Source organism: Diabrotica undecimpunctata, chromosome 7, assembly GCF_040954645.1.
Source record: "Diabrotica undecimpunctata isolate CICGRU chromosome 7, icDiaUnde3, whole genome shotgun sequence".
NCBI lineage: Eukaryota > Metazoa > Arthropoda > Insecta > Coleoptera > Chrysomelidae > Diabrotica > Diabrotica undecimpunctata.
Window position 1 is genome coordinate 102,325,937 of NC_092809.1, and position 25,701 is coordinate 102,351,637.

Below are 25,701 nucleotides of genomic sequence, written 5' to 3' on the forward strand. Positions count from 1 at the left end.
ATGGTTGTAATATGTTGTTCTAAATAATAAAGAAATAATACATTATTAATATACTTATTTTGTCATTTATAAACTAAATATTGAAAATTTTTGGTCTGGGATTTCTTTCTGCATCAATATGTGCTGCTTTATACTTTATGTGAGGTGATTTTAAATTGTGCACTGGCGAATAAGTGCGTCTCAGATTCAGCAATTCTTATTAGTTGTAATGCCATCAATTCTTTTTAATATTGAGTTCTCTTAACCGTTGTATTTATAGTGTAAATAGTTCTATTTTACAATTAAACTAAATACGGTATAGATACAGCTGACCAAATGTGTGGCAACTATAGTATTTCCACAACTGTTCAATGAGATTTTTTTTTTCATATTTTAGGCACTTATGATATCAATGGCTTCGTCATTTACAATTACAATCAAACTTCATCACAACAAAATATAAAAAGAGTACTTGGAATGGGCTTGAGTATGGTTCAAGAGCAAATTGAAAAAAAAATCCACTCAACTATCATTACCTAAACCACTCAAAAGGATGCTAAATGTTCCAGATCCTAGTTCTGAAGGATTGTTATTAACAAAAAAGCAACGATGTACTGTTTATACTCGCTCTAAAGATATAAAATCAATAAGCCACTGCAATTTTTGCAACTTATGAAGTTTATTTGCATTTCTTGTATTTTTTAAGAGAATGGAAATCGAAATACACTGGCCACTACTCAGTAGTGCAGTGTGGAGCAGTGGCGCACCTAGGATTTTCCTGTGGGGGGGTTTGGTTGGGTACCGATTTTTTTTATGCTATCTCCATTTTGAGTCCTTAAAATTTTGTCCTTTAACCCCCAAAACCCCCGCTAGGTGGCCACTGGTGAGAAATAAACAGTATAGTGTCTGTAGACTGAAATTCCGGAAGCCCTGAAGAAATCAATAGAGAGGATGTCGAAAGCTTGGCACCGTGAAAATAGACGCAGTTCAACTCGAAGCCTGGTGAGTTTATTACTATTTTTTGTAATAATATTAATCTTCAATAATGCAATAAACAATTATGTAAAACTGTCAGACTTGGTGCCCATAAAGGAATTTCTAATGTTTTTTTTTAATTTAATTAATAAAAATTTAATATGTAATATGCAAATAAATCGTTTGAAGAGTGAAAAATCAAAACAATATACTTTTCAGACAGACTTTTTATGATATTAGAAAACTGTTATATGAATTAATCCATTTACATGAAATCGTTAGAACCTGTCTATAAAAAGAAATTAAAAAATCTTTCAATAACTTACACTATACAGAATATAAATAAAGTAGATTATTTGTGATGATAAATATTGAATATCTCACCTGCCAAAGAAGCTGATTGTTGTCCTTCAGAGACGGTTAAGTCGCTGAAGAGATCTTCACCTTCATTTCCGAGGTTTCCATTGATTCCTAAGACTTTTTGGTTGGGTAAGTGAACTCTTACGTTATCAAATATATATTTCTTGTTCTGTCCGTTTTGTTCAGCAATAATTCTTCCTTCGACTTGAACTGGTAATTGTTGGTTACCGTCTGGAGTTTTGTATTCAAGAATTGGACTATAAACTGCTTTGTCTTGGGAACCTGAAATGGCAACGCCAAACTTAAGATAAGTTTCAACGTTGTCTTGACCAGCTTTTAGCAGCAACGATTTCTCTTGGTTTGTATTTGTAATTCTTCCTTCAGCAAAGGCTGACTTAACGGGCGAAGAGAGTACAGCTTTAATGAATTTCTGAGGATAGATTTCACTTTGAACTTGAATGCTTAGTTTCTTTTGTCCATTTTTGCCGATGGTTTCAAGTAAAACTTCACCAGAAGTGTAGTCCTTATTTACAAGATTTTTAAAGTGGTATTCTTTTAAGTCTTCGTTTTCAATGCTGACTGAAACTTTAGCGTCTCCTGAAAATGGGAAAGGCAAGACTGGTACTTGTTTACCAGCTAAATTAGGACCGTTAACTTCAGCGCAGAATGCTAGTCCAATGAATTCGCTTAATTGATCTAAGCAGATCGAGAAATCTTTAGCTTGAGCAAATTTAAGAGGAGTGATAGAAACTTGTCCGGCATGTTCTCTACTTTCAAATATAATTTGGTGATTAGCTGCTAGAAGTTTCTGGATTTGTACTGGTAAACCAAATTTAACATCAACTCCCTTTCCGCCATTATAGAAGTTAATTCTAACATCTCCTCCGGTGGCAGTATATAAGTTAGATACTACTTTAAGACCATTTTCGACCACAAGGGCGTCTAAAGTAAGTCTTCCGCTGACTTCAATGTTGGCACTAGGAATTAGTTTAATATGTAGGTTGTTATCTTTGTTACTTAATAATGCTCTAACGTCGATACTTCCTTCAGCTTTAACTTGAGTGTTTGAAGTTCCTTCCACTGCTAGACGCAGAGGGAATCCAAGAGATGTTGGGTAGTCTAATTCAGCGTCCAGGAATTGAATGTTGGCACGAACAGTTTCCTAAAATTAAAAGGTAATATTTATTTATTTATAAATATACGGGATTCCCCTATTACAAAAAAATATATGTTAACATACAGTGTAAAAATCAATCCCTGTAATTGCTTATAAACTAATATATTTACATATGTTAATAAAACATCAAAAATATAGTAATAAAAAGAATGGATTACTTACATCAAAGTTCTTTAGTTTGTCCAAGCCTTCGTTGAAACGGCTTATAAGTTTATCAATGATAACTTCAGGTGAAAGACCATCTTGATAAGCATTTAAGTTCTGGTGGAAGATTTCTGAACCAAAAGTTTTAAGACTTAGATCAATGTCCAAATCTTTGTCTAATGGATTTTCTTTAAATTGAACAAGTTTACCAATATTGTCAATTTCTTTTCTGGATACATCACGTCTCGCTCTTAAGCTTGATTTTAGTTTTTGGTTAAATTCCTTCCATAATTTGTTACCTTGCTGGTTTTTATCTTTCCATAATTCACTGAGAGATGCTGTATTAATAACACCTTTTGGTCCAAAGTAGTGTTCAACAAGACGGTCTAAATTTTGTTGTCTAAGGCTAAGCTCTAAAAAGTTGAAAGAGTGTCCGAACAGTTCAGCTGTTACGTTTAGATTGGTTGATCTCGGTAAGAAAGCATTTGGAGAGTAGATGACGTTAGCTTCGCTTGAGGCTGCTGCACCAATTGTGTCAACAGCGTAGGAAAGTTCACCGTTGTACGACCATTTCCTAGGATCAATGGGGAATTTCTTAGGAACGTTGAAGCCCAAGAATTGTTTGGCTACTTGTTTGTCTGGGTTAGCAGATGCCTTTAAGTTGCGAATGTGTGAAGCAATAAATCCTCCAACTAAAATGAAGTATAAAAAATTGAAATAATTTATAATTTAATACATTTTAGCAAATGTCAAAAATATAAAATACAAAGACCAAACATAAGAATCAGTATTACTAAGTACTAAGAAACGAGGAAATACTACAAATCCTTAAATAATTGCCGTCAAAAATTTAAATCACGATTAAGAATTATTTGTAAAGACACTAATGGTAAAATTCTACATGATAAAAACTCAGTTCTTAATAGATCTACACGTCAACTACACAGTGAAGACCCAACAAGAGAAGAAGTGTCAAATGCCATCCTAAAATTCAGACAATAAAGCCCCAGGAAGCGATGAAATTTATTCGGAAATGTACAAAAAAAAAGTGGTGATCAACTTTTTGCAGCAATCCATAAACTAATAATACTTTTATGGCAGAATGAATTGGTACCAGAAGAGTGGCTAAAGGGAATAATATATCAAGTGCATAAAAAGGGTGATCAACTGGAGTGTAAGAACTGTAGAGGCATTACTCTACACATCAAATTCAAGCACAAAAGTCACTAGAATATAACATAGATACACATCATATCTTCGCCGACTTTAAAGCAGCGTATGACAGTGTGAAAAAAACTGCATTATATAATGCAATGATAGACTTTAGGATCCCACCTAAGTTAGTTAAGTTGACCCAACTAACAATGCAAAACGTAAGCTCATGCGTTAGAATTGAAAGAGAACACTCTACGTTCTTTGACATTAATAATGGTCTAAGACAGGGGAACACGCTGGCGTGTCTCCTTTTAAATATTGCCTAGAAAAAGGCAATCAGACAATTAATGTTAGAATGAATGGAACTATTTTTAATATATCGACGCAAATTCTCGCATTCGCTAACGATACAGTTATAGTAGGCAGAAGTATGAGAGACACGGTGCAGTGTTTTACAAGGCTTGCGGATGCGGCAAGTGAATTAGGACTTGTGGTAAACGAGGAAAAAACCAAATATATGTTGGTTTCTAAAAATCCCCGAAATATCCAACAGAGAATTCAAATTCTTAGAAAGATTTTTGAGGCCGTAAATGAAAATGGGCTATGGCGTCGAAGATACAACTTTGAACTATATCAGTTATACACCGATACAGATATTGTGAAATTCGTTAAAGTGCAGAGACTTAGATGGGCTGGACACATTGCTAGGATGTCAGATCACGAATACAAGAAGAGATTAACATTTTCAAAATCAAAGGGCACAAGAAGTAGAGGACGACTACGAAGGAGGTGGATTGATGATGTGGAAGAAGACCTACAGATTCTAAGGGTCAGAAGATGGAGGGAAGTTGCCAGGAATCGACAGGAGTGGCGACTTCTTTGTGAGCATGCCAAGGTCCACAACGGATTGTCTTGCCACTTATGATGATTACTAAGTACTATATACGAAATAAACGACTCCAACAAATAACTGAAAATATTTTTCGACAAGGAAGATCTACAACTGATCAGCTATTTACAGTAAAATAATCAAATCGTAGGAATACGGCATTGACGTCCACAACATATTCATAGATTTTAAACAGACCTTATAACTCAATTAATAGACAAAAAGACAATACAACTTAATTAATAGACAAAAGTTATATCAAATATTGCATTGCTTTAATATCCCTTAACGTCTTACATGTAAGTCACAGGCATGATATACTTAACACTGAAGGGGATAACCTGCACGTAATGCCGTACAGAAATATTGGAAACGGAAATTTTTTTATTTTCGGAAAACTTTTTCCCATTTTCGGTAATTTGACACAGTACGGCATCATACACAAAGTTTCGAATCGGTATATTTTTTGCAACGCAGTACATTTTGGCTGGGACAGGGGTAAGAAATTTAAGGCGCCTCTAGAAATCTAAACCTTAATTTGAACCCCCGTGCTTTGTGTACCGATAAGAATAATAAGAATAAGAAAAAATATGACGCTGGTCTATAAAACAACTAGATTTTTAATAAGAAGAATTAAGTACCCAAACTAAGTACAGTCTTTGACATTGAAAACTGAATCTAAATCCCATAAAAGTGTGGTTCTGTTCTGAATGATATGACAAACGATTATATTAGAATTGATCAGTAATCATTTAAAACATAATAAAACATAAAAATTACCTTGATAGCTTTGTTCCTTTTCCAATAGAGCCTTTACTACGTTACCAACCTTAGCATTGGGACATTTTGCCAAAACAAGATATGCCTTAATTCTGAGTTCAGAATCATTTTGAATGTTTTGCAAAATTTGAATAGCGCTGTTTCTAATCTTATCCTTGCAAGGATCTGAAAGATAGGCTTCCAGTGCGAAAGCTCTTAATCTTTCAGCAGCTTGTCTGTTTTCGGCAACGGAAACAATTTTGGCTGCTACGTTGTCATTCAAATGTCCGAAATTTCCAAGAGTTTTCAACACAAGAATAATTTCATTTTCGGCTTTCTTGTCTTTTGGATTTCCGTTACCCAATTTTTGAATAAGCCTTTGAGTTATTTGATTGAGAGCATCAACTTTGTCACATGGATGTTGTTGGCAATATCGTCCTACTAAGTTTCCAATACCCAGGTATGCTTGATCGGGAAGATTTGGCACTGCAAGTAATTGCTAAAAAAGAAAGTTGATTACAAAATAGTTTTATCCACTCTATCAATTTTGTAACCAATATACTTATGTGATGTGTCGCTGTTTTTAAAATAGTGGCCAAAATTCTGGAAACTACAAAAGTTATCGTTTTTTAAACAACACTCGTCTTATGATCGTGATTTATATAGTTATCAGTACAATTACTTTTGTATTTTATTGTTTTATATTTCTGCTTAATATTTTATGTATTTCTCACTCTATGTATATTAACATAATTATTTAATAAAATATGGAACCAAATTCAGGTGAAGCGCCGAAATGGCAACATTGACAATACTGTATTGCGTCAGGGTTTTGCTAGTCCATCAACGACCCAATTGGAAGCGTTTAGTACAGTTTAGTGCGACTTCCAGTGTTTATTAGTGACTTCAGGTAGTTGTTACTAAGGTGATATAGTTTAATTGTCGGAGAGGAATACATCAGTGCCGATTCAACGAAAATGGCACCAAGAAACTCAAAATGTGTTGCGACTAGTCAACCAGGAAAGAGAGTCAAAGCAATTATCCTTCGAGAAGAAGTTTACACATGTCAAAAAATAGCAAACAAATTGGGTGGTGGCGCCACACAATCAGGTGTAATAAAAGTTTATGAACGTTATCATAACACTGAAACAACAAAATCAGCAAAAAGAACGAACAGAAAACCAAAAGTTAGTCAATACAATGAGTGTAGAATATCTCGACTTTCTTTAGAAGATCGTCACAGATACGCAAAAGAAATTATTGCTACTTTCAAATCAACTGGCTTACAAATATCGGACCGCACTATCAGAAGAAAGTTGTGTGAAACTGGATTGCTAGTACGAACTCCTAGAAAGAAGCCGTCTGAACAAAAAAAAGAGAGGCAAAAAGGCATTAATTGGGCTTTGGCACACAGAGGGTGGACAGAAGAACAGTGGAGTAAGATAATTTGGAGTGATGAAACCAGAATTTCGATCTTTGGGAGTGACGGAGTGAAGTGTGTTCGCCGACGACCGAGGGAAGACCTTTTGTTCCAGTGTACTACGGTTACTATAAAACATCCTGTGAGTGTCATGGTATGGGCTTGTATGATCACTAATGGAGTTGGACGTTTACTAGTAATAGAGGGTAATATTAATGCAAAAAAATATCAGGAAGAGATACTGCAAGCCAAACTGCTGCCGATTATCAGAGATTTGTTTGAAGAGGATGCCCAACAATGCATCTTCCAGCAGGATGGATCGCCTTGTAATATTGCTAAGACTTCCATAGGATGGTTGAAAAACCATGGCGTTACTATCGTGCCTTGGCCTGGAAATAGTCCCGATCTAAATCCAATATAAAATTTATGGTCAAGGCTGAAAGTGTTAATATCACGCCGAATCCCAAGTAACAAGAGAGTCTGTCCTAAAAAACAAAGATTATCCTACCAAATACTAATTTATTTGATAATAACCATTGTATCATTTTTTTTAAATATATCTACTAATAGCTAACGGCTGTTGTTTTTTTATTTTTAAATTTTTAGAGGGTTTTTTCTTTAAAAATAGATGTTAAATATTAAGTAGAAGCATAAAACGATGCAATAAAATTATAGATAATTTTATAAATAACATAAGTCTTGTGAAAGTTGTTAATGTTGATAACCAAACTAAAATTTCCAGGATTTGGCCACTAGTGTAGATCAGTTTTTGTCAGAAGTATAAAAGTGATTTTCACTAGACGTAAATTTTTAATAAGTAAAAAATAATAAACTTACACTAGCGGTTTTTATGGAGTTCTCAGTTGCGTGTTTCACCAAGGACAGCCCAATATAGACCAGTTGTTTTTCTTGATCGCTCAATTCGTTGCTTCTTAATAAAGTAATAGCTACTTCAATCGCATCACCAGTTCCTGCTTGCAAGAGAGCATCCAAGAAAATTTTTTTGGCAGCTACTTTGTCACCAATACCTACACCAGACCTGACTTGGTTGTAAACGGCCAATAGATCGTCTTTCTTAGCTGCTTTAACGGTTTTAATCAAATCAACGAATTTTTTAGCGGTTTTTTCTCCAACAACAATATCAATAGTTTTTACTACTTCCTTAACAGCGTTTAAGATTACGTTGACGCCACTATTAGGAGCAACAACTGGATGGGGATTGTCGAAAATAATGGATTTAGGCACGCTGGGAGCAGCTTTTGGATTATCTTTGGAAGTGCCTACTAAATGTAGTTTGCTGTTAATTTCAGCTTTGGCACCGCTTTTGCCTACGGAGAATGGAACATATAGATAGCTTTCAACGACATTTACTTGATTCAATACGCCGTTTTTGATCCTCAGTTTAGCACTGTAATCTCCGTTAAGGATAGGACTAGATTTGATTTCACTGTTAAGATTGAAAGTGGTTGCGAAAAAGTCTTGTCTGAGATGTTCTCTGTAGGCACATTTGTTTAAGTTACGGCCTTTTACTACAACCAAATCAGCTCCTTCTTTATGTTGTGCGACTTCAGTAGGACATAAACCGAAAATGTCAGTTTCGTATCCATTCCTTAAATTGACTTGGAAAAGAGATGCAATGGCCCGTTTGAGATTAAGTGAGTTCTGGGTATCAGTAGGTTCGGCACATATACTGTCTTCAATGTGTCCGTCATGGAAATTAAGCTGAATCGCCTTTTCCACGTCTGGAATATGGCCATGTTTCTACAAAAAAAGGATAATAATTAGAATAAACAAAAATCAAACAGAACAATTACCAAATAATATTTTATAACACCTTTAAAAAAACCTTCTCGATAAAGGTTAGATACTAGCTTATGGCATTTATGTATAGGAATCATAATATGGAAAATAATCAATATTTCTTAAGGACTTCCAAAGGAAAAAATATAAAGGGTGTTCTATTTGAAATAAGAAAGTTCAATAGATTTTCAGAAAAACAAAACATCTGACAACAATGGCATCAAAAGCACTGCACACCGAATCTATAAAAATCGAGCAAGGCGTTCCATTCATAAAACTCACTCTGTATTCTTTTTAATTTAAAATACAATACAACAGGAAACAATATACAACCATAACAGTAATTTTTATTTTCATACTTAGCTCTTTGGCACTACATTATCTACTGATATCAAGTATAGTTACCTTTGAATTTCCTGTCAAAACTTGAACGTTTTGAAGCCTGAGAAGTTGGTTACAGTCTCCTAATTGTGTTAATAATACTACAGCTTTTACATCAGTACTTGCTACTTGTCCTTCGGCAGACGATAAGCTAATGTCGATTTTACCTTCATAGTTGTACTTGTATGTTGTGCCGGGAACGTATTTGAATAATTGAGAATCTATAACAAATAAACAATTACCAGATGTATTAGAAAATTTTGGTAGAAAATATAAATGTTTTATTATAACGTAAATATAAAGCACATACTACTTTTCCTGCATCCCGTTCTGCAAACTTGATCTGAAATATAAAATACACGAATTAGTTAATAATAATATTACAATAGTAATAAATTAATAATAGTACTACAATATTTCTATGTTATTACAATATTTCTATATTACAATATTTATATGCTATTTTTATTTTTCTATTGTGCCGCAAAACACTGAAATTTTAAAAATGCACTAAATCAACTAACATTCTATTCAACAGGAACAAGTTTGGCAGTTCGATAAGAAAGAGCATTGCTACTAACAACAAATATACTTTTTGTTATGTTGGTGCACTCTTCATATAAACTTATGAAGTTTCATTTCAATCTGTTAATTTATTCTTTGTTTCCAAGTCATTTAATATCGATGTGTCACAGTGATTGAATTTTTATTTTTGAAAGGTTTAAGAGCAAAGGAAATTTATGAATAAATGTTGAAAGTGTATAAGAACGCCTACAAATAGTACAGTAGAAAGATGGGTTGGTAAATTTAAACGGGGTCGTACATGTACATGCCAGGAAGACGATCCACGTCAAAGACGTCCACAAAACAGCAACAACAGAAACCGTAGGGGAAATGAAGGATATCGTATTGGAAAATTGCCGAGTAACTTAGAAGAGATTTAGTACAAGTCCTAGGCAATAGGCACCGCATAAGGCAGTGTAAACAATATTTTGCTGAAGTATTGGGTTTCAGAAAGCTGAAACATTTCTTATGAACTATTGCAAGTAATCGTAGCAACTTCCATTCCATCCTAACAGCTGTGGAGGAGTATTTTGCCCTTCAAAATTCTCACTTTAAAGATGGAATTCATAGATTGGAATCTCATTGGAACAAGTCTATTGATGTTCAGTGAGACTATACTGAATATTAAAGTGTATTTTAAACTTTAAAATTGTGTTTTTCTTATTGAACTGCAAAACTTATTGAACAGCGTATTATATACAGTTTTATCCTGAAGTGTAATTACTTAGTTTTTAATTCATTCCGTATTCTCTGGAATATTCCATAACATTTCCATATTCCGTAACATTCCATATCGATCGAATGGATATGGAATGTTACGAAGGTGAAAGAAACAGATATAAAGTGGAAATTTGCTGACCATAACATCAGGCAGAAGGACGATAGATGAAACAAACAAGAGACCTTAGGAATCAAAACGACTCATAGGAAGACCACATATGAGTTAGACAGATGATTTAAAAATACATGCCGGACCAAGATGAATGAAAATAACATAATAGACACAGAAAGATGGATATAAAAAGAGCTTTATTTAAAGAGGTAGATAATAGTCTCTACTTTATCAAATTTTCCACCTGTCCATTGGACCCATTATTTTGTCAATTAATTATTTCCTATCCATTAGATAGATAGAGAGATAGATATAGTAGTAACTAACTAATCTAGTCTCCTTTATTTTTAGATACACACCAGTACGCCCCTTACACCCGAGATAAAGTCTTCATCTTGCTCTTTCGTTTTTTGATTCTATACAATACTAGTTACGGTGTTTTTTGGAGTTTTTATAAAACCATAAATTAATAATTAATTGACACAAACTGGGAGTTTATAAAAACCCCGCCGCAGAAGACCTCAGATGAAGTGCTGGGTAAGGTACCCAAAGGGCAGCGAAACAACTGGTTTGATGAGGAATGCAAGCAAGTAACCAAAGACGCGTTTTTGCAAATGATCGAAAGAAGGACTAGGAGCAATGTTGAAAAATTTAGAGTAAAGAAAAGAAAGAAAAACAAAAGCACAAACAAAAAAGGCAGAAATCAATAAAAAGTTCAAAGAAATAGAAAAATTAAATAGAGAACATGAACACAGAAAATTTTCCAAACAAGTTAATACAAAAAGAAAAGTTTTCAAGCCATAAGCGAACCAAGTCAAGGCTCATAATGGAATTCTTTTGATCAACAAAGTAGAAGTACTAAAAAGGTGGCAGGAACACTTTAGTATGCTACTTAATGGAGAAAGTAGAGCCGAAGGTAGAGATGATATAGAACTAGAACAGGAGGAAACAGAGCTACCAACTTTACCAACTTTGGAAGAAATGAATAAAGCAATTCAGTCTCTAGCCAGAAACAAATCACCCGGAGCACATAACCTACCCGCAGAAATATTTAAACGTGGTGGCCAAACATTTGTAATTTTATTTCACAAACTATTAATACAGGTATGGCAAGAACGCGCTTTACCATAAGATTGAAATACTGGAGTTATATTATATACACAAAAAAGGAAGCGCGCTTGACTGTTCAAACTTTAAATTTTCCTTCTTACATACACAGCATACAAAATGTTGTCCCTGATACTTAACGAACAATTGTCACAGTATACTGACAATATAATAGTATTCTAACAAAGTAGCTTTTGAAAAACAGATCTACCATTGATTACATATCATCCATCAGACGAATATTAGAAAAAACTACGAAGTACGGCATATATTGTCATTACATCTTCGTAGATTTTAAGGCAGCATACTATTGACAGACACCAATTATATTCACCTATGATCGAATTTGGAATACCAAAAGGATTGGTAGAATTAATTAAAATGGAAGGATGGAAGAATGTTTTGAGGCAGGCCAGGGCTTACGGAGGGATGTAGCGCCAACTGGTGATAATGACAGATTAATAATTAATTTTTATTCATTTCTAAACATGATATTTTAGCTAAAATCGTTGTGTTTTAACTTTTAAAAATTGAATTCTAATATGATTTAATGTAAAATCTGGTTAAAACATAGTTTTTAAATACTTGTTTGCATTTAATTACCCTAGTAAGGAATATTATGACTAGACACTCCGTAATTTCTTGACAACGTTTTTTTGTTCTTTAGCATACCAGAATAAACTCGAAGATCCATATGGGATATACCTATGTGTTTATTAAATTAGTTCTTGTTGGGATATTGTCATTACGTCAATTAGATCAAGTGAATAATAGCCGGTGAGCATTATACAAGCGGTTGTTTGTTACAGAAGACAATAGTGGTATTAAAAATACAAATAAAGTGTAGTCGAGATAAAGCTTTGTATGGAATACGGGGAATTCAATTATCAACGTTCTTTTACGTTTGTAAATGCTTAGTAAATTAGATGTCAATTGGTTGTCGGAGGTTGTTTGCAGGGATTTTATGCGATTTTAATTAAAATTTGAATTAAACGAGAATATAACACATTTTTTCTTCACAACTGTATTTTATGACAATGGAAAACTTTATGTGTGGTGAACAATAACGATTGCAGATTACTTAATAACAATCAGTTTAAAGGAAATGAGAAAAAATAGAAATAATTCATTTTAGATAGTAAAATATATCCAAAGACGGAGAATTTAAAAAAGGGAAATGAAGTCAGCATAATTTTCCAAAAATAAACAAATAAAAAGTAGACAGAAATAGAAACAGATATAAAATGACGCTCCTGTAACCTGGAGATTAACCCAAATTAAAAATGAAAATCCTAAAGAGGTTCTAATTGAAATTGCTAATGATATTTTATCGCATAATTTGACAAGTCAGAATGTGTCAAACTGTTACAACCAGGAAAGTAACTAAAAATGCTTGTAAAAATGTAATGCGATAAGTTGTACTAAAGATAAAATTAATGTTTCAAAGATATATGTAAATGGGCAACTAATTTTTTAAACAGAAGCTTATTCAATATGGTTTATAAACTAAAACATTATAGAGTCTATCTGAGAAAATCTGAGGGTTCGGAGCCAATTTATATCCATAATAAAGACATAATAAAGAAACTAATGTAGGTCAGTGACAATTATGGTAGAGTTGTTAAATTAAAAATGGCTAATCAATGTAAACTACAAATTCAATTTAGGTTAGATATATATATATATATATATATATATATATATATATATATATATATATATATATAAACATTAAAAAAATAATGATACTAACAATAATAAATAAGAAAACACAAACATAGAACATATAAAATAAAAATTATTAAAGTCGAAGGTTACAGCCTCGAAGCCAATCTCTTGCCTTGGGAGTAAGTTGGTGGATTTCTTGAAAACTTGCCAACGAACTTGGTGGCTAGGCACTAGAAGACGATGTGGTTAATTGTTCAACAGCGCTGCATTTGTCACATCCCGGACTGACATTTATACCCCACTGGTTCAGAGACTTGTTTCCAACTCCATGACCAACTCGTATTCTATCAAGGTTGCACCATTCACGACGAGGAAGAGAAAAGCCGTCTGGTTTAATTGTAGGGTTTTCTATGAGATTAGCATTTCTGATATCTGGATTTCATTCGCCCATCCAGTGCTCCTCAGTAGTGAAATCAGTCAATCTTGTAGCAGTTCTAGTAGGTGGATGTCTGGTTTTCAGTCTTAACTCTCTTTGGTCTAGCTCAGCGATGTCTGTATTTATCGGTAGTGCTGGGTTTTGTTGGCATTTTTGAACTAGGGTTTTGAGTGCGGCTAGTCGTCTTGTTGCTGGTGGAGCGATGTTGCTTAAAACTGGAAGCCGTTGGGTTGGTGTGGGCTTTATAGTTCTCGTTATGTGCCTCATTGTTTGGTTTAACTGGGTATCTATGACGTTTGTGTGATGCCTGTTTAGCCAGACAGGAGCGCAATATTCTGCAGTAGGATATACTAAGGACAGCGCGCTCGTTCTAATGACCTCTGCATTGGACTTCCATGATGTATTTGCTAATTTCTGAAATAATGTTATTGCGGGTCTTTATTTTTGCTGAAGTGTTCTCCAAAAATGCTGTTTAAATGTTAGGGTACGATCCAGAGTTACACCGAGGTATTTTGAGTTCGAGCTGTGCTTTAGAATGGTTAAATCGCATTCTATGTTTAGTCTGTAATTTGTCTTGTGGTTGTTAAGATGTTATAGGTTAGATAAGGTTCAATGTAGTAGTAGTACTAAGTGTAGTATCCTTTACAAGCCTGCAAATTCTGTGGTTTATCTATGCGGTAGTATTATTTCCAGTGTTAAGGAGTGCTCCCAGATATACAAATTCGTTCACTGCTTAGATGACGTCGTTTTCTATAACAAGTGGACATAGCGTTTTCGTATAGCGTTTTCCGTTCTCCCAACAATATTGATATCATCATCATAGGCCAGGATTTGCAGTTTTATTATATATTGAACCAGTGGTTGTTGTTTGTGACATACGTATTACTTTTTCTAGAGCCAGACTGAACCAGTTCAAGATATCCCTATGGTTACTGAAAATAACTCAATCTGTAGCCTTAGTATCTCTATTCTAGGGAATGTGTATAAATTTTCTTAGAAGATCAAGTTCACAATTTGGACGAGAATATTAACCTGGCTTTAATTGAATATAGAGATGGATAAGTATTTGAGAATATTAAGATAATACCTATACTAAAAGTAGTTTAAGGTAAGGATAGGTTCTGTATGAAAGACCAGCGTGTCAAACTTTATGAAACGATTTATCAAAAACTATCAGGATAATATTTTCACTACTATAACTATTTTTATAATTATACAATTATAATTTAATTATTTTAATTATCGATGTAGTGTAATACACATTGTAAATCAAGTGGGGAAATAAAAAAGTTATTTCCCCTAAGATAGCAATGTTTATATTACACTGAAAAACTGTTAATAAAAATGCAATTAAAATTTATTATCTTAATTTAGTTTTTAAAAAGTTCCTCGTTATTTAATATTTTTAGATAACTTATGATAAATTTATTTATTATAAAACTAAAAAAAGTATCACTGCGAAAACATTTTGCATGCGAAAAGGAGATGATATTGCTTATTTTAGGAACTATTAATCGAACGCGATTAAGAGGTCAAATATTTTTATTCACTTCTGACATTGCCCCGAAGGGTTGTTGTCAACGAGAAATCTTCGAAAGTGATAACGAAATATGGCCTTGAAAAGTGAAGTTATCAGGAACAGATTGAAGAATCAAAGAAGCTATCAGAAAGTACAAAATATAACTAACTGATAACCCACGTAAGAAATATTCTTCAATATTCTTTAAAATGTGTATACCATAATGGTTAAAGAAATAAGGTGTATATGTAATTATAACTGTTTGAGACGCTGATATATGCCAACAAAGGTAAGTTTAACATAAACTTCAACTTCCATGATCACGATACAAGATCTAGAGATGCTATTAGGGCACAACGTTTTAGATTAACAAAGAGTATAAAAAATTCGACTGATGTTGGTTTGTATAACTTTTTTCCAAATGAAGTAAAAAGTCTTCACTTATTATCGATTAAGCTTAAAATGAAATCACACTTTTTAAACCATTGTTTCTATTCCATAACGGAGTACCTAAGTACAACTTTTACACAATAGTACTAGTTTGGTCAGGGCATTTGCACATTATGACAATATTTCATGTTTTTATATTTTTATTTAGTGTGTTTGTCGTTTCTGAAATTGTTAGTAATAAATATCTGTTTGTAATATTTAAATTCGCAAAAATTTTAATTAAATTTTATAATATATGTATGTAATAATTGTCACTATTCCTTTGACTTGTCAAAAGCAAAATTATTTTTGTATATTGACCAAATAAATTTTATTCCATTCACATAAGTTGATATATTATTGTAATAGATAATATTTATAGTATCTGTTTTTCACTTGCAAGATCAACAAGTACACTTAGTCAGAATAATTAGAAAAAAAAATGTAGTGAGATATTAGGTTCCAAAGAAAATATTTTCACAATAATATCTCACAGCACAAGCATCGGACATAAAAAAAGATTTTAATTAATTATATTCGCCACAGATATTAATTAACATTTTAATGTATACTATATCTAGAATTTTCTATTCCATATTTTTCGATTTATTATAAAAGTTCATTATCATTGTGTGCATAATAAATATTTAAGTTCAAAGTCATGGTTTATTCCGATAAAACCAAGTGCTGCTAACTATTTATATAAAATTATCTAGTTTTATGTGGGAAAAATATTGACAAACAAAAAAATTGTTTTTAGTTTAAAGTTTTATATCACATACAGCGACAGCTTTTGATGTCATTAATTCGGCAGCAGAAGTATAATCAGTGATTATTAATTGACCGTACCAAAATAAATATGAATTTAATTGTTAAAAAGGAAGTAAAATGGAAAAATTGTTTGTGGAAGACAATAATGAGCAGTACAGCAAACACAAAAGAGTAAAACGTCAGCTAATGAACGAAATTTGTAAGAATCAAGGAAAATAAACATAGTCGATGCAATAAAAAGGTAAATAAGAAAAATAGACAGGGACGGAAAATATTGACCTCACGAAAACAATTGCAAAAAAGAAATTGTAGGAAATTGTATTTGCAGTAATTTCAGTTCCTTTTTGTCGAAAAGTTGAAAATAGCGGTACAGCAAACACAAAAGAGTAAAACGTCAGCTAATGAACAAAATTTGTAAGAATCAAGGAAAACAAACATAGTCGATGTAATAAAAAGGTAAATAAGAAAACTAGACAGGGACGGAAAATATTGACCTCACGAAAACAATTGCAAAAAAGAAATTATAGGAAATTGTATTTGCAGTAATTTCAGTTCCTTTTTGTCGAAAAGTTGAAAATAGCGGACATACTGAGCAAAACGTTTCTTCTTTAAATTCAAGATTCCGGCTAACGCAACGGTCGGATTTAGTCGCGATTTTAAATTAACACTACTATTCACCACCCCTAAAGGTTAGAAAAATAAAATTTGGGGTAGCTCGCCATGCAAGGTCAAATGCTATCCCGATTAGACTAATGATGATGCAGTATTGTGCGAATTAATGGAATTATTGTGACATTTTTCAATATTCACAGTTGGCAACACTGTCCGCGCATTTACAACTGACCAAGCATCGAAAACATAACCTTATTTTTCTCTGCCTTTTATTTGAGGACATTTTCCACTAAGATTGTTTCGTTTAATTCCATTATGGGTATTACGCCTAGGAAGCGTGAAAAGATTATCTTGACACACTGCTATGTCACAAAGAGGAATCACAAGAACGTGTGGTGTGAGCCAGGGGTAGTAAGCAAGATTTTGAAGCGTAAACGAGAAAAGGGATCAAGGGATGTAAAAAGGTTACGAAAATGCAGAAGGAAGAGAAAAACAGCAGCAGCAGACGAAAGATTTTTACTTCTAAAGAGCAAATTGGACCCAAGAAAAACAAGCCAAGAGCTCCAACAAGATTTAGCAGCTAAGGTGTAGTGATTCATTACTCAACTGTTTGGAGAATGGTACAAGGGCAATGCGTCCACAGAAAAAGCAGCTTCTAACTGAACAAATGAAGAAACAAAGGGTATTGTGGGCCAAAAATATTCTAATTGCAGCAAGTCTGACAATGAAAACCTTACACCATCTCATATCGATCAAACCGTCAAACATCTAGTCAAAAAAATGTTTCGAGGATGTTTTTCATATATGAGGGTTGGATCGTTGGTACCAATCGAACAGCCAAAAATACAAATCCATGTTGAAATAGAGCATTTGGACATAGAACTCCGAAAATATCAGCCCCAAGGAGGAGCGATTCTTCAACAGGACTCTGCTCCCTGTCGCAAGTCAACTCAAATGTTTTCGTCAGATGAATGTTTTCGATTGGCCCGGGAATTCGCTAGACCTCAACCCCATTGAAAATTTATGGGCTATTTGCAAAGCTAGACTACGCAAAATCGACTGAACTACAAAAATAATAATGATAGAAGCAGTCATTTAGGTTTGGTTTCGAGATGAAAGGATATCTGGGAAATGTCAGAAACTCATAGAATCTATGTCAAAAAGGGTGTAAGTTTTCCTTTATAGTTTTGTCAAAATATATTTTTCTAAATAAACTGTTTTTTCATTAAAACATCCTACGATTCAATTAATTACAGAACTGTAGGTGCTTCCTCAAATCGCAGCTTCTGATGGCCTGACTGCATTTAAAGTTAAAAACCGTTTTTGATTGTCAATATCTTGTTACCTTGAAGCTCAACTATAACAATTCTTACATAGATATTACTAATCAACATCATTATATCAATGAGAATTTTGGCTTTTTGCCACGTTTTGGGTATTGCCACAAAATTAATTATTTTTGGTATTTTTCAACTTAATTCTCAATATCTCTGTGGTTTTCCGGGTTTGACTTCGCGTTGAATAATTTACTTCAAGCGTTGATTGAAATATTGGATATAAAGGCGGCTACAGACACACATGCAAGCTTGTCCAGCATGCTTGTTCAATCTTTTTGTACAAGCACGCTTGCGTGTCTGTAGGGAAATGTGGTGCAAGCTTTATGATTGTACAAGCGGCTTGAGGATTGAAAGGATCTTAATTATGCATTCTTGAATTAGCGCGCTTGTGCAAGCAAAACGGTATGTGTGTACCCAGGATTTTCAAGCTTGAACAAATTAACATCCGTTGTGTTGCTTTGTCAGGTAGCATTTGAGTAGTTTTCGTCATGACTAGTGATCTCAAAAAGATTAACCGTGAATTACTGGAAGAGTTTATTCAAGAATACCATAATCAGCCATATCTTTGGCACGTTAAATCCAAAGAATATTATAACAAAGCAAAGAGGAATGCAGCGTACAGAATATTATTTGAAAAATATAGGTTAATTGACGTTAATGCCGAAGGATGCAGTTGTTAAAAAAAAATTTCTTCCGGACTAATTATAGAAGAGAAAAGAAAAAAGTTGAAGATGCGGATCACTCTGGAATGGGTGTAGATGAAAGTTATGAGCTTACACTTTGGTATTACTACCTGTTTTTACATGAGACAAGAGACAAAAGGTTTAAATACGTCTGTTCATCCATTCTAAGATAATTGTGCCAGTTACGCGGATATATTTTCAGCTCACTTAGTAAGCTAATGTGAGAATAGGTTTTCAAAAAGCGGCCAAAGTGAGCGTATCGTCGTCCGAGCTCGATATATGTTATTAAACTACCTCTATTTTTATCAAGCATGCTTGTACGTGTGGTGCCAAAGGCAAATTGTGCATACTTATACAAAAAGATTGAACAAGCATGCTGGACAAGCTTGCAGTTTGTCTGTAGCTGCCTTTATATTTCAATTAAAGATGGGAGTATTCGAATACTGGAATCGAGTAGTATCCGATTCCTTACAGAATCAATTGTACTCGAGTACTCGAACTGGAAACCGATTGAGTACTGAGTACTGAATTACCTGAATACTTGCCGAATATAGAACCGTCGGAAATTACAGTAATGTTCGGGTCATTCGGAATTTATCTGTTCCTGGGACTTCGGTTCCATCTGAAAGAGTCTTCTCGAAGGAAGGACAATTTACGAATGATCGTCAAAACCGACTATTACCAAAAAACTTGGACACAATTATATTTTTAAACAGTTTTTATATTTAAGTTAGTTTTTTTTTTATTTTTTTGTGATATATTCTATAATGTTTTTTTATTTTATTTATACTTAATTTATATTTTTAATGTTCATTTAATATTTAAACTGTTTTTTTATTTTTTAGACAATAGTAGAATACTGAAAGTTTTGTTATTAGCTAATTAATTACTTTAATTATACCAAATAATATATTTAAACACTTTGTTATTAGAATAATTTTTGGTCTATTTTTTGTGATACCTATCTATAATGTTTTTATTTGTCTGCCAAAATTATATTTATTATAAAAAAAATATACGCAAAACACACACAAATAATTGAAAAATCATAGATAAAGATTGGAAAACCGACTATTAATTCAAAATCTGATAGCCACAGTACTCGGTACTCAGTACTCAATAAAGTATCCGATTCCTTACTGTACTCGATTCCACGGTAACCGATTCCCATAAGTAATCGATTCTGACCATCACTAATTTCAATCAACGCTTCAAGCTTACTTTAAGTACCAGCAAGAAGCGTTACTACCTGACTTGACAATGGCCAGTGGAACCTTGCCGAATCGTCGTCAAAATAAAAACCAAAATTATTCAACGCATAGCTCCCGCGGAAATTTTAAGTGTAACATATGTAACAAATATATATATATATATTACGTTATAATGTAGAAGTATATTATATTATTATGCAATGATACTTAAACAAACTAAACTTTCCATCCATCTTCTAGCAATATTAACACAAATAACTGATGGCTTCTGTCAAGATAAAAATTTATGGTAAGTATGTCTTTTAATGACAAAATAATCTATTTCGAATGAATAATGCTTTATAACAATCTGGCTGGCATAGAATGGGAAATTAGTACCTGACATATGTAATGTAATGCAAAAAATGAATAGAAATACCTAGGACACACTTTTAAAGTATATTACATATACTTTTACTCTGTCGTAAAAAGTACTGTTTTGATATATTTTATTAAAATTTAAGAAAAATTAAAAGAGGGAGGAAAAAAAATTAGGAGGAAAAATACTGGAATCAAACAAGTTTAACGAAGAAAAATAAGCTTAAATTTATCAAAAATTAATTAATAAATGTTACAAAGTATTTTTGCTCCTATTAAGAGAAGTTTTTACCTCATTAGATTTCGCATGGCAAAGGAAGATGTGTTTCCTGCCAGTATTCGCGTATTCCAACTTCTCGTTCTACTTTGTTGTCATTGGTGATTGTTGCTTCTAGATATTGGAGCAAAAGATATTGGGCAAGGATATAAACTACAGAACATGCGATGACCAACTGACACATACACAGTTTGGTTTTAGGTATGCTGTAAGTATACGGTAAGCACTTTTTTCTACACATGGTCTATTTCAGCGATGCAGAGATGCCAAATGTGACACATACATAAGTTTTTCGAACTATAAGAAAGCACTTGATGAAGTAAAACAAGATAAACTAATATCGATATTTAAAAGCACTGGCATCGGTGAAAAAGTTTTTAGAATAATTAGCAAACTGTAGTGGCAACCAAAAAATCAAGACAGACAAGCAACTGAGTGAAGACGTTGTGATAAAAAAAGAGGTGTCAGATAGGAGTGTGACCCGTCTCTTTTGTTCATGTTCAAAAAACGTTTAAATAAACATATATGCACGGTGATATTTCTTTTCAATTCGAGCTTCGCAATTCCTCTACACGTATTTCAAGGTTTCAATCATCAGCAGGAACTTGTGAAACTTGAACTGAGAAAAGCGAACCGTCCACCTGGCAAATAATATATCATAAGTACGTTGTTCTCATATCATATAATATAATCACAAACAATTTTGGTATTTTAAATAAAATACCCTGCATATTATTATATTTTTGAATTCTACGTAAAATTCTAGACAAAATTTGTATAAGTAGCATAGGTCATAACTTCAAATTTTTTGAGTTATTCATCTTTTTTCAAAAAATTTGGCAGATAGAGAGAAACTTTTGAAAGTTACTAGCTCCATTTACAAACATAATGTATATTTTTAATATTAAATTATAATTATTCTCAAAAATATAAACTTTGGTAAAATCTAAAAATTCAAAAATATATACGGTGTTCTATTTAAAATATCAAAGTTGTTGTCCATTTTCGGTATAACCGGAACTGGCATCTCTGTCAAAAGATTTTCTTTGATTTTGCCATAACCTTTAATCTCTATAAACCAATTTTCATTAATATTGTGTGTAAGTATTTATGTGCATCAGTAGTAAAAATAATACGCGTAAAATCTAATAGAAAGTAATTGCAAGCACAATGCTTTGGAAATAATAAATATTATTATAGCAGAATAGAGATACAAAAAGGACTAAGAAGGTAAGAGGGGAGGAAGTCTACAGCTTCTAAAGAACGATTGTTTGATCCTGGATCAATAAAGTTCCAATTTGCTTGGATTAGAGAGCTAACAAAAGTGGTCTAAGGCTGTTAAGAATGATAAAGATATTAGAATAAACAAAATTATATCAATAGAGAGTTTGATTTTTCTTCAAATGTTATTTGGTAAACATAATTTTGTTTACGAACAAATTGTGGTAAATAACAATGACTAACACGGCAAACTTCAGTTCCATTATTACCAGAAATACAATAATACTAGAAAATACACTATACAAGACAAAACAAGTTTATTTAGTTAATCTATCTACTAATGGCCCCCTTTGTGATTTATAGTAATTAGTAAAGCTAGTATTTAATTAAACACCTTTAATAACATGTGCACATGCTGATTTCCTATTTTTATGGAAATATTGTTTACATCATTCTTGTTTAATGACAGAAAGAAGGCAACTGCCTATAATGGAATGGAATTCTTTTAACATATGTCGGAAATTACGCAGTGAAGATTTGTTGTATTCTATTTTAAATGGTGTAAAAAGATTTTAAAAGTACAAAGAATAACTGTACAGTTAAGTTCTTATTGGAAATATTATTTAGTTCAAAAACAAAAGCTCCGAATGCATACCATATATGCCTTTATATGACAAGGGATCGAAAACCACATTTTTCGTTATATTTCGTCATTTCTTTTGACAACTATTAATCATGAAAAAAAATTTATATATATAAAAAAAGATCAAATTAAATTTTCTATAAACTTAAATTATCTTTTACGATAGGATTTTCCGTTTTTCGGGATCGAAACACAGGGAGAAGACGGAATATGTGCAGAACTTATAAAATGTGGTTATAGGCACTATACAGACATATTTATGAACTAATACAGAATATATGGAGCAAAGAAATATTGCCCGAAGAATGGAAGAATTTAAATTATAATGACAATCCCAAAACAAGAAGACCGTAGAATATGCAAAAACTACCTGGCAATTAATTTACTGAATGTAACATATAAAGTAAGCAAGAAAAAGAAGACACAAATGACAGAACTGACAATAGATGCACACAGATTCGAAGAGGTTGAAACATTCACATATTTGGTAGTACTAGTCAACAGAAGAAATGAAAGTGTAGATATAAAAAGCAGAACTCAAGCGGGAAATACAGCGTTTTTTAAAAATACAAAAAATTTTAAAAATAAGAAGATAAGCCGAATCACAAAAATGAAAATATATGAATCACTAAATACAAGAATGAATGGGTTAAGAGAATATAGTTAGAGCAATAAAAGCACAAATAATTAGATGGTACGGACACATAATGAAAAGAGATAAGAGCAATCCGTTAAGGGTTATAATGGAATGGATACCACCAGGTAAAAGAACCAGAGGCAGACCTAAACTGAGATGGAGACAAGGCAGACAACTGAGATGGAAGAAGACTTAAGGAGTATGGAAACCAGAAATATAGAAAGGACAATCAAAGAGAGAGAACAATGGAGAAAAGTAGTGGAAACGGCGAAGTCACATCAGAAACTGTAAAACCAAACCCAGAATGTGATGATCCCCCAATGTTTATCTAGTTTTAAGAACTACTCTAAGAGTAGATTTTTCATCCACAAGGGAGCACTGCTATAGAGCAAATGTCAATTTGCACAATTTTTTGCAACTTTTCATTATATTTTAGTTAGAGCTAGCTTTGAAAATTTGTCTGTCGGCTTTAGATCATCACCCATGCATTTATGAAAATTTATTGACAAAATAAAGCAACGAGTTTGTAAAGCTCTAACTGCTCTGCAAAATGATAAGATCGTGTAAAAATTTTGCAAATTTGATTATAACGGCGCCCCATACGGATTAAAAAATCGGCTCTAACTAATGTAAACTAGATAAAATTATATGCAAAATAAGTTTTAGTGGAGGTTCTAGCATATTTCCAAAAAAAGTTACAGGTAGTCAATTACTTAACATTAATAATTAGTTTAATAAACCCAGTATTAATGTTAAGATTTATAAACAATTATTTTTTTTTTCAAACTACCCTTTTTGAGTGTCATTTTATTATCACGAAGGGGAGAATTTTGCATAATGCCTATCCTGTAGGAAATATAATTTTAATAAATTTTTTCAGGAGTAAATTTTTTCTAATAATAATAGTTTTTGAGATACATGACAAAACGTTAAGAAAAATGTAGTTTTCGACCTTTTCTAACTATATAAAAAGGTTTTCCACAAAACAAATTCTTAGCAAGATTTCTCCCCCTTTACTGTCTTAGTTATAGATACCATTATTATTTTATTTGCTTTTATCATTATGCGGAGTTATCTTCGCCAATTACTTAGTTCATACCAAAATCGATCTAATTTACGGAAATGCTTCCTGAATAATTATCATCCCAGCTTTTCTTTGGACTATTTTTTTTAATCCCCCTCTCGTACTCTTTCGAGGAACTACACTTTACCGAAATGTGTCCTAACTAAGTGTCCCCCACAAGTCTTCTTTCCAAAAACTTGCAAATCAGCAAATCAATACTAGCTAAATTTTTTCAAATTGTAAATGTAACTCGTAACATTCCAGCTGATTGTCCTAATTTTTTTTAATTTGAATAGATCTTTTTTTTTTCATATTTTAACATCCATTTGATTTTTGTGCCCCACTTCCGATGTTTTGGTTTAGTTTTACATTTTACTTCGATGTCCAGTAAAAGCAACTTTTAGTTTATCTTGAAGGACCAATTTCGAGCTGTACAATTCCCTACGTATCATCAGGTCACGAACAAGGTTTACTTTAGGAATAACGATACAACCAAAAAGGTCATAACTTAGTATAAAATCTGCTGGATTCTATCAAGATAGTGTTTGTACGGAATTATCCTTCTGCACATCGATATAGGGGATATTTTTGACTAAAAGATATTTAGAATATGGATGAAAAATTATATGTTGTGTTGGATAAGAATATTGTGATTATTTGTTGTATATACTTGTATATATTTATTTATTTATTTACATTTTATTACAGAAAAGAAGATCTAACCAAGTAACTATTATAAAGCTAATCTTAAAAATAATTAAACAATACAGAATACCACAAAAATAGGGACAAAACGAAGCCACAGAATTACAGAGGAATTATTTTTTTAAACACAACACTACAGTTAACAACCAAAGTAATAACAATTAAACTGAATGAAATTATAACACTAGCAGAAGAACAACAAGGTCTAAGGTCGGGAAGATCATATTTTTAATGGGGCAAGTGCCAATTGAAACTGACAATGGGATAAGACAGGGGCATTCCCTGGATCCTCAATTGTTCAACCTAATCATGGAACTAAAAAAAGGATAACAAATGGAAGAAAAACAACTTAAAATAATCCGCTATGCAGACGACGCAATACTACTTATAAATTGTTTTTCCTTTCCTTATCAGCAGCCTTCCAGATAAGCTATCCTTATCATATACCAACTCCATTCTTTGTATTACTTTTCACTACATATCATAATTTGTATCCTTCATCTAGTCCTTTTTCCTGTTCCGAGGCATAATCATGTTTCTATGAGCTGTATGGTTTTAAAACAGCCAGAAAACTACAGAGATATAAACCT

General features: G+C 32.7%; 1 protein-coding gene across 1 annotated transcript in view; it reads right to left on the minus strand.

Annotated features, from left to right (window-relative positions):
• Positions 1–25,701, minus strand: part of apolpp (retinoid- and fatty-acid binding glycoprotein apolipophorin) — a 65,413-nt gene that overhangs the window by 33,839 nt on the left and 5,873 nt on the right. Inside the window, exons 2-7 of the mRNA XM_072537903.1 lie at positions 9,350–9,382; positions 9,064–9,260; positions 7,696–8,619; positions 5,460–5,937; positions 2,654–3,327; positions 1,339–2,476 (exon numbers count right to left, since the gene is read on the minus strand). Of these exons, the coding sequence (XP_072394004.1) occupies positions 1,339–2,476; positions 2,654–3,327; positions 5,460–5,937; positions 7,696–8,619; positions 9,064–9,260; positions 9,350–9,382 (3,444 nt within the window). The remainder of the gene's footprint in view (positions 1–1,338; positions 2,477–2,653; positions 3,328–5,459; positions 5,938–7,695; positions 8,620–9,063; positions 9,261–9,349; positions 9,383–25,701) is intronic.